This window comes from Notamacropus eugenii, chromosome 2 (genome assembly GCF_028372415.1).
Source record: "Notamacropus eugenii isolate mMacEug1 chromosome 2, mMacEug1.pri_v2, whole genome shotgun sequence".
NCBI lineage: Eukaryota > Metazoa > Chordata > Mammalia > Diprotodontia > Macropodidae > Notamacropus > Notamacropus eugenii.
In genome coordinates, this window is record NC_092873.1 from 342,866,775 (window position 1) to 342,882,036 (window position 15,262).

Genomic DNA, 15,262 nt, shown 5'->3' on the forward strand with positions numbered 1-15,262 from the left:
CCTTTCCAGCCCTTCTATGAAGGGGATTGTGCAAACCATTAAAAATCATTTCAGAAAAATCTTTGTTTAAAAGGATGGCTCTCATGGGGGAGGGGGGAGCACACTAGGAAATAAAAGTGATGTAAAAACATAAGATACCAATAAAATTGAAAATTAGGTTTTTTTTAATATTTCAGGAGAATGAGGAGAAAGCAACAGGGAGAATAACTAAGAAGCCGGTTGGACTGTGGGGGAGGGGCATGGGGGGAGTGGCAGGAATGAAGGAATGAGGGGCCAGCCTTGCCAGGGCTGGGGAGGTAAAGGGGGCAGGGACTGGAGACCGTGGAGAACAGCATAGCCATTGTACTCCGTTGCAGTCATAGCTAGAGGGCTCTGCCCTTCACCTTATTCTCACAGGATCTTTTTCTGATTTAGGATGGGGAACTAGTGTACAAAGCCGGGCACAGTCCCCCATAAAGTAACTTTATTTTCTCCAAGATGGAGAAACAACTCTGTAGCAGGAAACCAGCTTCATTGGCCCTTAAAGAAAATCCTGATCCACTTTTTATTTTTATCAGTTTCTCCATCCACGCATACACAAGTAGTTCCAGCTTTTAAGTCTCTGAAAGCGAGAGGTGGACCCCTTCTCTGAACTTCGGCTTTGTTACTTCTGACTCCAAGTTAATGACTTCTTTCTCTGTGCCTCACAGGTTGCTACATCAAACCTTAGGAGAAACAACGTTTTTCAAGATCGGAGGAGGCTTCGTTAAGGTGCACTTTTTTTTTTAGTTCCTCAAAGAAAAGATGCTGAGGGTGGGGGCGTTATTAAATCTTTCCCATAGACATCATCCTGTCCCTCCTCCAACGGGCATCTTCAAGTGCCAGATCTCAGCAGACCCATTGTGAAGGCAGAGGTTAGGAGAAACCTCACAGGGCAAGGGGAGGGAGTAACCACAGAGCAGCCAGGGGCTGAGGCTGGCGTCCCTCTTGGTCTCCCCCTCGCCCCCCGCACACACTCATTGCATTGTCCCGGACCTCTCTTGTCATGGAAAATCTGAGGCCCTAAGACAGACCGAGTTGGCTGCCAGCAGCCCTGTGGAATCCTCCGAGACAACGCCCTGATATCACCTCCCGTGGGAGACCCAAGCAGGTGCCGCGCCGGTGCCAGGGCAGGGGACCAAGAATGCGACTGGGTCCTCTGCGCAGGGCCTGTCCCCCTGGACCACCCCAGCCCTACCCCATTCACCGTCCTCGCCCTCCCCCGCGCTGAGTCATCATTCCCGTGACCAGGGCACTGCAGCTCCCCAGGCAGTAGGCTAATCGAACCCTGAGCCAAGCGGCCTCTTTCTCTCAAGTCTCGGGGCAGCACCCCATCATTTTCGGCGTGCGTCTGGGGGAGGTGGGCAAAGATGAGGGTGGGGGTGGGAGCGAGCTGCTGGAGGGTGGGATTAGTTTCCCGTACCCACGGAGCGCCTACCTAAGTGCCCTGGGAGGATAAAAGCCCGCGCCGCCCAAGGAGGAGCTGCTCCCGGAGCAGTACCCCCCGGGCGGCAGTTTCGCCCCTTACGGAGGGGGAGGAGGGGGGCCCAGGCTCCCCCCTTTTGGATTGTTTCCCAGAGTTTCCCGGCCAGTCCACACCGCACGTCGCTGAGTCACCGCCCCAGAACCAGCTGATTCTGGGCAGCCACGCAGCGTGGACAGGGGCCCCCATCACGGGAAGAGGCAGTCACTGGTCCCCACTGGTGGGAAGGACTCTTGTTCTCCCATTTCCTTTTATTGCCCTCCTCCTGATCTCTGAGTGGCCCCAGCGTTTCATAGCTGCCCTGGCCCTTGACTTTCGGACCAGTGCTTGCCCCTGGGGAAAGCTGAGTACTGAACGAGTGTGGGGAGGGGGCGCAGGGAGGCTGCTGATGGCCCCTGCCCACAACGTTTCTCTAGCATCAGGAAATGAGGCAAGACTTCTGCCACCTGGCAGGACAAGGGTAGAAGTCCCTGATAGCAAGATATATAGTGAAGCATTTAAGAGATAAGAGAAATGACCTCGATGTTTTCCTCTGGGTTCATCCCCCACACGGCCTTCTCAACGTTGTTCTTTGTTTTGGGGCCTTGGCGAGTTCCGAATTCCCTGAGCCAACCTCACTAAGAGGCAGTAATGAAGTGTCTCTAGTGTGGTGGGATGGAGAACAGGGGGACAGCTGACATTGGATGGGCTGCTGCAGTGGTGGTCCTATCTCTTCTCACCAGGCCTCTGATTCAAAAAGGCTTTTTATAAACGGACTTTTAAAAAAACAATATATTTTTTTATTTCATCCTCACAGAAAATTATTCAAAAATGCAGAAGGCAGTAGCTCCAAATCAACATATTTCCCATTCAACTCCTATGTTTCAGTCTCACTTTTCCTCCTAAGGTCTAATATAGATAGGCCTTTGGCTTTATTCTTCTTTTTGTAGGATGTGTGTGTGTGTGTGTGTGTGCATTTATTTACTTATTTTCTGAGTCTAGCTTTCCTTTCTTCTTCCTTTCTCTCCATCCATCCATATATATAATTAACAAGAATTTATTTTCTCTTTCCTTTCCCAGTTGAACAATAAAAAAACCAGACCTCATAAGAAATATGCGTAGTGAAACAAAACAGATCCCACATTGGTCATGTCCAAAAATGTATGTTTCACAGTGCCGTCCTTCTGTCCAGTATATATTTTGTTTGTACAGTGTTTTTTCCCCACATTAGACTGTGAGTTCCTTGGGAGCAGGGATTGTTTTCTGCTTTTCTTTGTATCCCGAGCACTGAGCATTGCATCTGGCACAGTGCCCTCCTAGGATCTCAACAAATTCTTGTTGACTTGGTCCACCACCTCACTGGCAGGAAATGGGTAGTCATGCTTCATCTCTCTTCCTCTGGAATCCTGGTTTGTCACTGAAGCCAGAGTTTCTGAAGCTTTTCAAAGTTTTCTTTATATGGTTGTCTTTGTCTAAAGTGTTCTGGTTACGTCCACTTCATCCTGCATTAGTTCTTAGAGTTTTCTTTGAAACTTTCCCTATTTCCATTTCTTATGATGCAATAATATCGCCTTATATTTGTATATCATAATTTGTTTAGCTGTTTCTCAACAGACCCGGTACTCCCTTAGTTTCCAGGTTGGGGCTACTGTGAAAAAAATATTTCTGGACATATATTCCTAAAGCACAATTCTGACCAAGTCAATCACTCTAATTCCAATAGTTCCCAGTTACCTCCAGGATCAAATATAAAATCCTCTGTTTGGCTTTTAAAGTCCTTCATAACTTGACCCCTGTCCACCCTTCCAGTCTTCTAACACCTTATTCCTGTCTCCTGTATTCTGTGATGCAGTGACAGTGATTCTCCATCTCTCTCCTGCCTTCAAGCTATCCCCTATACGTGGCGCGCGCGCACACACACACACACTCTCCTTATTTCTATCTTCTAGATTCCTTTGCAATTCAGTCAATAAATAGTTATTAAGCACCTATTAGGTGTCAGGCATTGTCCTAAGCTCTGGGGCTACAAATGTGAAAAAGATGCTCATTGTCTTCAAGGTAGCTTACCATCTAATGGGGGAAGATGTTACACAAAACAGAACATGGGGGCCGTGGAGAGGGATGAGACACTCATTCCTAAAGAATGCATCCAGAGCAGACAAAGAAATCCAAAAGGAGTGCGTCTGAGTGGGAAATGAGGCACTGTCTGGGGAGACTGCTCTCTTTTCATCCCTCCTTAAATGTATGTTGAGGAATTCCCTGGCTCCACCCTTCACTCACAAGGGCAAAAGAGGGTACTGAAAGACTGTGAGTTTCAAGGCTGATTGGATCTTCTGTGAGGATGAGATTTCCCAGTGGTTAGTTTACTGGGGACATGGTGGAGAAGTCAAAGGAGTGCAGTTTTTTGGGAAATGAGATGACTGAAGTAAAGTTTCCTCCTCTACTAAAAGCATCTCCATAAGAATAGGGACTTTTTTTTTGTCTTTCTTTTCATCCCCAGTATTTAGCACAGTGCCTGCCCTATTACAAGCACTTAATCAATGATAATTGATTAACATCTAGGTCCTTTTCCTTCTTTTCTCCATCTTCTTCGATTAGTAGTAGTCTCACAGACCTTGGTAACTTTTGCTTCACCTAATCCATTCATCCTAATCCATTCACTAAAGATTGACTTATGAGCAGGTTCCAATCTATCCCTAACAACTTTGCCTAAATAGACAAAACAGTGCCTAAGGCTGAAACTAATTCAGTCCATGTGCCTTTGTGCGTGTAGCTTTCTAAATTGGTCTGTGTTATATCTTTATTTTGGACGGCAAACAAGTTGAGGACAGTACCTTTTTTAAAATTTCTGTTTGTTTTTTGTAGCTCTGTGAGCCGAGATTCTCAGTACGTAAATGCTGGTGGCAAACGTGCAAATCTCAATTAAATTCAACAAGTATTATCATTCTCAGGCAGAGCATTGTACTAGGGAGGCCCTAGGGGATAAAAATTTGGATATTACCCAGCTCTTGCCTTCACAGATATTATATCTAGTAGCAATTTGAAATTGAAAGCCTTATTTATGGGTCCAGGTCTTATCCATCAATCACCTCCAGTGCCCCCCCTCCTTCTTTCTCGTCTTCCCCATTTCCCCAGCCTCTAAGCTCTTTTCTTTCTGCTGGAGTACAGTCACTCAATTCCCCACATTCATTCAGAGGGCCTCAGGAAACAGGGTAGGTAAATTTCTAGAGATTGGGTTGCAATTACTTCCTTTGATACAAACTAACCCTTACCACTCCACGGCCCAGGTGGCTTCCTGGGAGGTCTAGCTCTGCTGGATGCCTGGAGCTCACAGCCTCCCCAGGAGGTTCCCCACAGGTGCTTGCTCCGCCCTGCCTCCGGGACAGCCCGGTTTCGCCTCCGGAACTCGATGGGTAGCAGCCTAGGTTAAAAATAGTTCTTTCTACGCGGAAGCCGTCGGGGGCGGGGCAAGCAGCGGTGTGCTGAAAAGTGTCGCCCAGGTGCGTCTGCCGCGGGTGGGCATCCGCCAAAGCCACTGGGGGTTACTTTTCTGAAGCAGGCAGGCTTTGTGATGCAGCCGACTCTGGAGCCCTGCACGGAGCGGCTCTTTGCGCTCCGAGCTTGGAGAGCCTCCAGATCCACCCCGACGCAGCCCGGGCTCCACCCCCGGCCCTCCCTCCTCTCCGCCCAGTACTGTGTCCTGCTCCGGCTTCCCGCTGCCCTACCCCACAAGTCACGTTAGGAGGCTGGAGCCGGACTTTTGAGCGCCGGTCCGAAGTTGTTCAGCGGGAGTTTGCGCTTTGCAGCGCCTCTGCCCGGGCCCTGGGGCCAGGCGAAAGCAGCTGCCCGTCTTAGCGGCACATGTGCGCCTCGGGCTCGGGCTTCGCTCGCCTCGCTGCTGCCCCCAGGCTGGGCAGCTCGCCCGCCACGCCGCGCCTCCAGCCGGCCGCATTCGCTGTCACTCCTCCCGCTGCTGGAACACTGCCCGCCTAGCCGCTGCCTTCCCTCGGTTCTGCTACCCGAAGCGGCCGCGCCGGGGGAGCAGGCGATCGGTTCGGACCCCGGGGAGTGCGTCCCTGGCTCCGCCGCGTGGGGGTGTCCCGAGTCTCGGACGAGCTTCAGGAGAGAACCTGAGGGGGACCCAGCTGTTTTGCCGGGAAGATTCGGGAGCTCTCCTACTTGGAGGATGCCCTCGAGTCTGGATGGTGAGATGGGGGCCCGGAACCCAGAGGCAGGACTAGTTAAGAGCGCTGCGGGGCCGGCCTGGAAGCTTTGCGTGGTGACTCTGGGGGAAGGTCACTTGGGTTGCTTCCTGGGGATGGGCTCGGTACCGGCCGGGTCTGATGGCCCCAGGGCAGATGCTCTCCTTTCGGTAGTCTATTCCGGATTTTCGCCCTCCGGGGGGTGAGCCGGGAGCTCGGGAATGCGGAGGCGTGGCCGGCCACCAGGGGGTGGGGGAGAATACTTGGAACGCCCTTCTCGGGGCTGACTAAGCCGTGCCGGGTGGCTGAACTTGCGGGGAAAAGTTGGGGCAGGAGGGAGGAGCGCGGGTGAAATGAGGCTGCTTGAAAGGGCTCCTGTTTATTCAGACGTGAAGTTGGATCCTAGGGAGTGAGGCTCAGGCCATCAAAGCAAACAGCCTTGGCCCCTCCTGCGGCAAACCGGCCTGACCGGGGAGGGCCGCCCGAGCGGCCCCACCTTTCCTCCCTCTCGGATCCGCCTTTCCCCAGTCTCCGGGAGAACTGGGGCACGGACTTGGTCCGTCTCCTTTCCTGCAGAGTTGGAGTTGGAGCTGGAGACAGGGTGATAGGCGGAAGGAGTCAGGGTTGAACAGGAGGGTCTGCTTCCATCCACCCTGACCCCTCCAGAGGGTCAGCACGAGAAACCATCTGTTGGCCCAACCCCCACCGCCAAGCTCCAGAGGCCCGGGGTCGGGGGAACTAAGTCTGAAGTCGAGCTCACTCTCGAGACCTTTCCCAAGCCGGGAGGAGGTGGAAAGCAGCGGGCACTTTGGCCGGTGTGGGAATCTCCCGTCTTGGATCTTGTGACTGCGCCATGTCCGCCGAAGTTCCGGGACTTTTGCGTGATTGAAAGACCTGGTCCCAGGGACCCCTTCTCTCCGCCCCCTGACCCGATGTGAGAAGAAGCGGGTCAGATAGGGCTGGGAGGCTGACCCTGACATTGTTCTGGAGACAGGGGACCATAGGGAGGAATTCTTGATTCTCTGCAGGTCCCATCCTCTCTCTTAGTCCTGGTCAGAGATCCAGATACCTCTGGAGATTCAGAGAAGCCGGGAAAGAGGTGCTGGGGACCTGGACGTGGCGTCTCTGGCGGAGTGCCCCGCACTTTTGGGATTGCAGAATCTCCCCACCTCGAGTCCTGTCTTCCTGAGAGCTTTGTGCCTTACAGCAGAGGGCTACAGGGGGACCGGGGAGGTGCTCACTCCCGCCCCATCCTGGTGAACTAGCTTTCCCGAGGCTCTGCTGATTGATCCTCCTTCTCTGCCTTTATCATTCTGGATAGACAGAGAACTCAGCCGACCGTAGGTCCTGCCACAGCTGAGAAGGGAGCAGTGTGAGCTTGTGTTCCTCTGCTTCCCACTGCAAGCCCTTGGGGATGGAACATGCTTCCCCTCACCCCTTGACTTGGGGCGGGACAGGAGAGTCTCCATGTCAGCCTCGAGACCCGTGCCTGGGAGAGGTTGATAAGGATCCCGGGGCGGAGGCAGCCGGAGAGACCAGCGTTTCTGTAGCGTCTCTGTCATTGGCTCTCCGGAGCTTAAAGGAGTTTCGGGCAGAGGCCACGGATGCAAGTGCGTGAGGGCCAAAAAAAGAACATGGTAGCAGTAGTAGTGGTAGTGGGGGGTGGTGATGGTGATGGTGGAAGAGGTCCAGAATACCCACGCTTGGAAAGGTCGGACTGAGTAGCCGAGTGCCACCTTTCCTTCCTTGGATTACCTTTCCAAGAAAGTGGAAACTGAGGGAACAAAAACGGAGGCGTGTAGAGCAGAGCTCTCTCTCTGCTTCATTCCCTCCCGGTCAGAAGTGGTCCTCCTTTATTCATAAAGCTGGAGTCCCTACATCTTCAAAAGGGTTCCCCCCAGGCCGCAGCTGAATCCGGGAACACCAGCTCAGTGTTTCTCCCTGAAACACCCAGGTGATGGACTGCTCCAGTTTGCAGGTGCCTTGGTGAAGAAGCTTTTGCCTCAGTCCTGTATCTCCCTTCTCTCCAGGGCACCCAAAGAGACTTCTCCCGAGACCCTGCAGGGTGCTGGTGCTGCTGAACCCCCGGGGAGGAACTGGCAAGGCCCTGCACCTTTTTCAGAACAGAGTGCAACCCATGTTGCAGGAAGCTGGCGTCTCCTTCAAGTTGCGTCTGACTGGTAAGCGCTAAGTTCCCCGGGGGGCAGATGCTCTGCCAACACCTTCCACTTTGGGTCAGCAACCTAGGGCGAGTGGTGACGACTGCGGGGTCTCACGTCGGAATGCAGAAGAACCTGAACTGCTTGCTCCTCATCTCCCTGCAGAGCGGCGGAACCACGCGAGGGAGCTGGTTCGAGATGAGGATCTCTCCTCCTGGGATGCCCTGGTAGTGATGTCTGGAGATGGGCTGATGCATGAGGTGAGTGACGCAGTGGCTGGAGGTGATGTGAAGAGGGATAGGCGCAGATAGATGCTGTTAGGAGGTGGCTAGTGTTAAGGCTCTGCTGGGGGAAGGCTCGGCAGGTACCGACTTTGCCCTTTCAGGTGGTGAACGGCCTCATGGAACGACCTGATTGGGAAACAGCGATTCAGAAGCCTCTCTGTAGCCTTCCAGCTGGCTCCGGCAATGCTTTGGCTGCTTCAGTAAACCATTATGCAGGGTGAGGGGCCAGGATTCTACCTCCATTTCCCCTTCCTACACCTCTCTTCTCCAGTTGTTGGCTTGCAGACCTTTAAGCACCCTCAGCCCCTCCCTTCCTCCCAGGGTTTACATCCTCAGGAGAGAATTCAAGTCTCAGGGGCTCTCAGCTTCAGCTCTCTCTATCTGCTCCAGTTCCTCTCCAGGGCCAGTGAGTCAAAGGCTTCCTTTCTCTCTCACGAGGCTGGCTGCAGACAATTATACTCCCCACTAGCCAACTCCTGGGAAGGGACCAGTGGGGTCAGGGAATCGGGATACCAGCCTTTTCTCATGTTCTCCCTTCACTTCCCAGCAACGAACAGGTGACTAACGAAGACCTATTGACCAACTGTACACTGCTGCTGTGCCATGGGGAGCTTTCTCCCATGAACTTGCTTTCCCTACACACAGCCTCAGGCAGCCGCCTCTTCTCCGTGCTCAGCCTGGGCTGGGGCTTTGTTGCAGACGTGGATGTGGAGAGTGAAAAGTACAGGTGCCTAGGAAAGATTCGATTTACCCTGGGCACATTCCTCCGCCTGGCTGCCCTGCGCACGTATCATGGCACATTATCCTATCTCCCAGTTGGAGCACCTTCTAAAATCTCAGCTGGACCTCCCGTGGGCTATGACCAACCAGGCCCTGTGGATTCACTCCTGGTGCCTCTGGAGCAGCCAGTGCCAGAAAACTGGACGGTGGTGCCTGAACACGAATTCGTGTTGGTGCTAGCTCTCCTGCATTCCCACTTGGGTAGTGAGATGTATGCTGCACCAATGGCTAGAGGAACTGGAGGGGTTATACATCTCTTCTACATTCGAGCTGGTGTGCCCCGGTCTACACTACTTCGTCTTTTCATGGCCATGGAAAAGGGTACACACATGGACCTGAACTGCCCTAATTTGGTGTATGTGCCTGTGGTAGCCTTCCGTCTAGAACCTCGCGATACCAGGGGTGTGATTACAGTGGACGGGGAGCAGCTGGCCACTGAAGCTGTCCAAGGCCAGGTGCACCCTGGAAGCTTCCAGCTGGTTGGTGGCTGCCCAGAACTAAAGCCTGGTCCTGAGCCAAGTCCTCTACCCTGTTCAGAAGACTCTGCTTCATCAGAATTCACTTCTTAAATAGGGCTCGTGGACTCCACTGGACTTGCTGTGTTCAGTCTTAGTCTGCTCCGCAAACGGGGAATGCCTTACCCCTAAGCAAAAAGGGAATTCCTCCATGAATTAGGTAGTTCCAGGACCCCAAAATTAGGTAGTCAGATGTCCAAGATTTCCCCACATCAAGACCTGAGTTATTTGACCTCTATTGGCCAGAGGTAGCATACCAAATGAGCAATCTAAATAAAGTGACTTTTCCAGGCTGCTTAGTCCCATCTCTGGGGGATAAGGAAAAAGTGGGACCTTGGCCCTAGGAGAAATGATCACTTTACATGGTGCTTTACAATGACAAAGTGCTTAAAAGCCAGGTTCACTTGAGCTATTTTGTTTGTAAATGAGGACAAAAAAACCCTTGAGTTTGCTATTTGCCCAAGGTCAGTGATAAAACTGGAAACATGAACTTTAAATTCAGTGCTCTAGAACACAGGTGTCAAGCTTTGGCCGGCAAAACTCTGGAGTACAGCCCAAACCACAAAATGTAATTGGGAACTATTTAACAAAATAAAAAATGAATGTGCTTTTCAAAGTCAACGTGCTGTCCAAAGGGATCCTGATGTACCGTTCAGTGGTCCTTGTTTCTGTACGAGTTCAACACTATTGCTCTAGAAGATGCTAGGTAAATAGCAGTTTTACTGATAATCAGAGAAGGCCCAAGCTTTTGGGGGTTCCAGCTCTATCAGTCAGGTAATCCTCAAAGAATTTGGTTGAAGCCTTGTAAGTATTTTTTACAAGTCCCTACTATGTGCCAGACAGTGGAGATATAAATAAGAGTCTCTGCTGCCCTTAAAGTGTTGCATTCTATTTGGTCCAAAAGCTTGGGTGAAAAGGTGGGAACTGTATCTTTCTTAGCTATAGCTGTAGGGAAAATTGGGGGAAAGGAGGAAAAAGGGCAAACTTGATCAATAGCACTCCTTCCTCCTTCCTCCCAAGTCAGGTAGTTGTTTCCATTCTTACAAACAAAACCTACCTCTGTAATCAGCTCTTGAAATCATCCTTCCCCACCTCCCACCTTTCCTACTGGACAAACTAGATAGGACCCACTGAAGGATATATAAGCTTGCAGGAACAGCAGCATTGTGTCAACAGACCCCCAACGCCTCCTCCCCCCTCCCTACATGGGATCTTTTCCTGAAGTAAAAAAGAGAAATACCTGTCTAGAGCCCTGTGTTATGCCAGCAACTTCAGCCTCATAAAAAAAGTATTAAACTTCTTACTAAGGTTAAAAATTATGGAAGAGCTCAACTGGCTGAAATGACCAAGGAAGAGAGGTTTTTGACTTTTGCAGTCCAAAGAACTGAAGTCAAACATTAGGACATTCTTCACCAAATGTTAGAAAGGAGCCATATCTGAGAAAGGCCAGAAAGGTAGGAATCTGTGACAGCAACACCTACTATATTTGAAAAGTGATCTGACTGACCTCAGAGGATGCTGCCTGGTGGACCCTTGGCGAGGACATTAAGAGCATATACCTCACAATTGTTTGCTTCTCAATGGATGAAGGAATGGGAAGTATGATCATTTGTGTGTGTGTTTCAAAAATTATCTCAGAGGGAAAAAAGGCAGCAAAGTCCAGATGAGTGGCAGAGGCAGGTTTAATGGCGTTAACCTTTTTCGTTTATTTTTACATTCTAATGAGCCAAACCAAAAAAAAAAAATTGCAGGTAAAAAAAGTTTAATCACACAGCACTTTATACAGATATTATATGCAATAGAGCATTCACATCTCCACATGAACAATGAACGCACTTTGAAGCATGGCCCCACCAGTCAATCCTGTTTTGTTCTTAAATACTGTACAGAATAGAATCGAGTCTTCAAATGCCACCCACAGTCCTGCCTCTGACCACTCTCCCCCACTGCTGCTGCTGCTGCTAGCTGGTTATAGTACAGCACACTTGTGGAGTCAGCTTAAGGCTAACAAGATGCATCATGCTTTGGCTTTTTTTTTGTCTTTTTCTTAAGTTTAAGGTTTTTGCCTTTATGAGATTTTAGCTTTTTTTTAAACCTTAAATATTACAATACATACACCAAAAAAATTACATAGCTGCAATGTGCTCAATAGCAACCTCATAACCTGGAGCTTCACATTATCAAAAGCTTAGAAAATGTGTAAACCTCTGTGCGTGTCTTGGGAGAGGTGTGAGTTCCCAGCTGGCTACAGCTCACTTGGCCTGCAGTCTCTGCATTCGAGCTAGCTGGGTGCCTCGAGCTCACACCAGAATGGGCTGGCTGCTGAGGAAGGGAGCCTCTCCCTGGTATGAGCTTCATGTCACCTCTCCATGTTGTCAAGTGGCTACTGTGATGACGGGGCTGAGTCCCTAGCACTTTACTCCCTCCTTCCTGCTGCACTGTCACTCCTGGGTGATGGTGAGAGGAGGGAGCATTTATATTCTCAGTTCAAGAAATTTTTGAGCTTAAGGAAACCAAAGCTGCTTATTCTCCCATATGTTGGGTCTTGAATCAGCAAGGCACCTGTAGCTTTTGCTCCCCATCAAATCCATTATCCTCACCCTCATTCCAGAGTGCCAAACCATCCTCTTTACTGTGCCACTGTCACCTCACAGGTAACGAGCTAACAGGACAGGTTCTAAGAGGGTGGTGTGACTGAAGCGAAGCCCCTAAGGAACAACTGCTCTGCTTGGGGCACAGACAGTTGAGAGGGCAGATTGTGGAGAGGGCAGCAAGGGGGCCAATCTAGAGGGCAAGGGGCCACTGGAGTGTGGCTTTCCCTGATACAATGAATGCAAGGCACATCCACTGCTCCAGAGACCAGGTCTTGCCACTGATGAAGAGGATGTGCAGGCCTAAGGACAGCCCCAGTGTTATTTTCTGGGAACTTTTTGTGGCAAGGGAAGGGGGAAGACTGGGCTTTTCTGTTTTTGTTAGGAAGTAACCAGGGGAAAAGGAGAAAAAACTAGAAAATAACCTAGGAAGTTCAGACTGGCTTTGTTGCAAAAGAACCTCTTGCTCTAAAACAGCTTCAGACCAGGGATGGGAGTGCATCTAGAAACTCCTTTCACTTCAGCATCACTCACCTTGGGGGGGATGAGGGCAGTAGGGGGCCCTCTCTTTGGGGATGGAAAAAAAGGAGAAGGGAGACTCCAGGAGAGAGAGAGTGAGTAGGCAGCAGGCCAACCTCTCCCCACTGTGTCCACTGTCTTTTCAGTCTGGGGGTTGCTACTTGTCTTCTGTGCCCTCAGGGATACCTGCCTCCACCAGGACTGCTCGGAACTGTGCCAGGACCCCTCTGATACTCTTGATAAAACCCTTAGAGAGTGGAAATAAGGGGAAGCCGATGTCTGGGTAGCCACTCTTCTCAGGTAGGAAGCTTCGGTAGCTCTTCCTCCGCTTCTTTGGTTTGACGCTGGGTGGCACAGATGAGTCTGGGGTGGCCTCAGGGGTCTGCTCTGTTAAGTCCTTGCTAACTGAGGGTGCTGGTCCCTGGGCACCACTCTCAGAGTCTGAACCCTGGGAGACATCACCAGGAGCCACTCCTGCTTCCTCTGGCTCTTCTCGGCCGGAGTCAGACAGCTCAGTAGTTGTGGGTGGCTCAGGTGAGCTGCCATCCCCTGGGGCCCCATTGGGCAGCTCCTGGGCCCGCTCAAGAAGGGCATGGGTCTCTAGCCAGGATTCAATGCGATTCACCAACCGCCAGCCTCCTGTACTGAAGTGTTGCCGGATCTCCTGCTCAAAGACTTCAGGTGGACGCCGTAGCAGCTGTGTCATGGATTGTACCACTCGGATCAGCGCCATCTCATTATAGCAGCGGCTATTCTCGTACCCCTCCTGCAAGCCCCGGTCACTATCAAATCCTGCTTCATTGTAGTAAGGTTCATTCACCAGGATCAGGCCTATAGGATTAAGAAAGTGAAAGTGTAAGGAAACAGGCCAGGGATCCAAAGGAGAAACCAGTGCCAGGCTACTTTAAAGGACATTTGATTATGTACCCATTGTCCTATGGATTAGCCTTTTTTTCAAGGAGTAGAAATGACAGTTCTAGCTCACTGCTGACCAATCATCTACTACACTGTCCTTCCTGCCCTGCCAGGTCAATGCTTCCCCATCTTGAGCAGTTTGATCCTTGGAAGCTCAATTTAGAAAAGTTTGAAATTATGAATGAAATCCTCCAAATCTATTTTTAATCTTGCTCAATTAAGAATTCAGGGAAGATGGTGTTATAACGACTGAAAGAGAAAACTGTAACCTTCCAAAGAGGCCTATTGTCCAAATCCCTCTGCCATGAACCCACTTTTCTTTATCTCCCATGTGTCACTTATTTACCTTGGATAGAGATGAGCACCTGTAGAAGGCTGGATTTGCTGGTCCACCTTTCTGTTCCCTGAAATGCATATGGAAGAGTAGTGAATAGCAACCCAGAGACATTCTTGGTTTGCTCTCTCTTCCCCATTTTTTATCCTAGCAACTCACCTTTCCAATCCATGTGCCCAGCAGACTGACACACACCTTCCCATTGTCATATAGGTTGGGGTTCAGCCGCCCACTGCACTGGGAGAGGTAGCAAAAGTGGGGTGGCACAGCAGGATAAATGTTGGGAAGCTGAATGTCAAACAAGAAGAGGCCATCTTCATATGGGGTTCGAGTAGGGCCCTTAATCAGGGCTGAGAAGAGGTCCTGGAAGAGGGATAAGGTCAATGATTACTGCACTTTTCCACAGAGATGAAAGAACTATAGTAGCCTGAGCCACCAGAATTCTGACCTTAAAAGTCTGATGCCCACAGTCACTTAGCATCTTCTTAGTACTAGTTCACTACCCAAATCTTTTTCATGAATTCTTAAAAATCTGGGACATCCAGAAGAAAAAAAAAGCTATGCTTCTACACTACCCTTTTCTCTCACAATAAGGTGAAAGGAAGAAGTCAGTTTCAAGATTTGAAAATGTTTAAAGGGAAGTTTTTTCAGGTTGCCCTCTATTGGAAGCTAGACTACTACTGAAAGGGTGAATACTTTTTAAAAAATCCAATTGGGACCTTAAAGAAACAAATAAAACTGGCTTCTGTAATAAGGAATACATCTTAGCAAACATTTGGGAAATAACATTCTGGGATCATCAATTACTATATCCATTTTTGTGACTAGGATAGTAAATACTAAAGCCTTAAGCAACAGCTGATTAGAATCATGGGAACTTTTCTTGCATTCTCTGTGGAGATATTGGAATTGTGTAAAAGACTGGCAATAAGACCTTGGTCTCAAGCTCCCTATATCTAAGAAAGAATATGTTATTCCCACAGGAAGCTGAGAGGATCAGGACCTAGCAAGTGACAGCCTAAGATGTACAGCTCTACTCTGGTGGGAAATAGGCTCCCTCTACTTGCCATTCGGTCCTCAAAGGTTTTGACCATGATGCCATCTGGAAGGGAGGTAGCGAGCAGTGCCATCTCTTTCCTTACTGTACTGAAGAACTTTTTGGCTTCTGGTGGCTGGAACTCAATCTTCTTAAATGAATGATTAACTGGAGGTGGGAAAGACCAGTTATTTCAGCACTAAAGAGAAGTGTGGGGAGATGTGTCTAGAACATAATGAGTAGGGGAAAGACTGGCAGCCAGGGGAAGCCCAGGTCACTGGGAAGTAGTGTCCCTCACTTCATGGCTTGGCATTTTTCCCCTGACAGATGAATAATACACCTTTTATCTGACTCATTCTTTTTTCTCTCCAATCAGGACTATTTGACTATGTTTAAAGTCTCTTCACCTGGAACAGGGCTTTGGAGAAACAGCAAGTCAGAAGAATG

The 15,262-nt window shown here is 50.0% G+C and overlaps 2 protein-coding genes across 4 annotated transcripts in view; one reads left to right on the plus strand and one right to left on the minus strand.

Moving 5' to 3' along the window:
- Window positions 1-292: 292 nt before the first annotated feature.
- Window positions 293-10,041, plus strand: SPHK1 (sphingosine kinase 1). 3 transcript variants are annotated; one of them, XM_072645800.1, is made up of 5 exons: window positions 293-750; window positions 7,713-7,862; window positions 8,007-8,101; window positions 8,227-8,342; window positions 8,673-10,041. In XM_072645800.1, exons 2-5 carry the CDS (start codon window positions 7,820-7,822, stop codon window positions 9,472-9,474), a joined length of 1,056 nt encoding a protein of 351 aa, XP_072501901.1. In that variant the 5' UTR covers window positions 293-750; window positions 7,713-7,819; the 3' UTR covers window positions 9,475-10,041. The 3 variants fall into 3 exon arrangements, with proteins under 3 accessions (XP_072501901.1, XP_072501900.1, XP_072501899.1); XM_072645799.1 differs by lacking the exon at window positions 293-750 and adding an exon at window positions 2,262-5,685; XM_072645798.1 differs by lacking the exon at window positions 293-750 and adding an exon at window positions 5,692-7,292.
- Window positions 10,042-11,084: 1,043 nt separating this feature from the next.
- UBE2O (ubiquitin conjugating enzyme E2 O) overlaps window positions 11,085-15,262 on the minus strand; it is a 72,357-nt gene continuing 68,179 nt past the window's right edge. Inside the window, exons 15-18 of the mRNA XM_072645797.1 lie at window positions 14,847-14,983; window positions 13,939-14,142; window positions 13,792-13,849; window positions 11,085-13,361 (exon numbers count right to left, since the gene is read on the minus strand). Of these exons, the coding sequence (XP_072501898.1) occupies window positions 12,688-13,361; window positions 13,792-13,849; window positions 13,939-14,142; window positions 14,847-14,983 (1,073 nt within the window). The 3' untranslated portion in view covers window positions 11,085-12,687. The remainder of the gene's footprint in view (window positions 13,362-13,791; window positions 13,850-13,938; window positions 14,143-14,846; window positions 14,984-15,262) is intronic.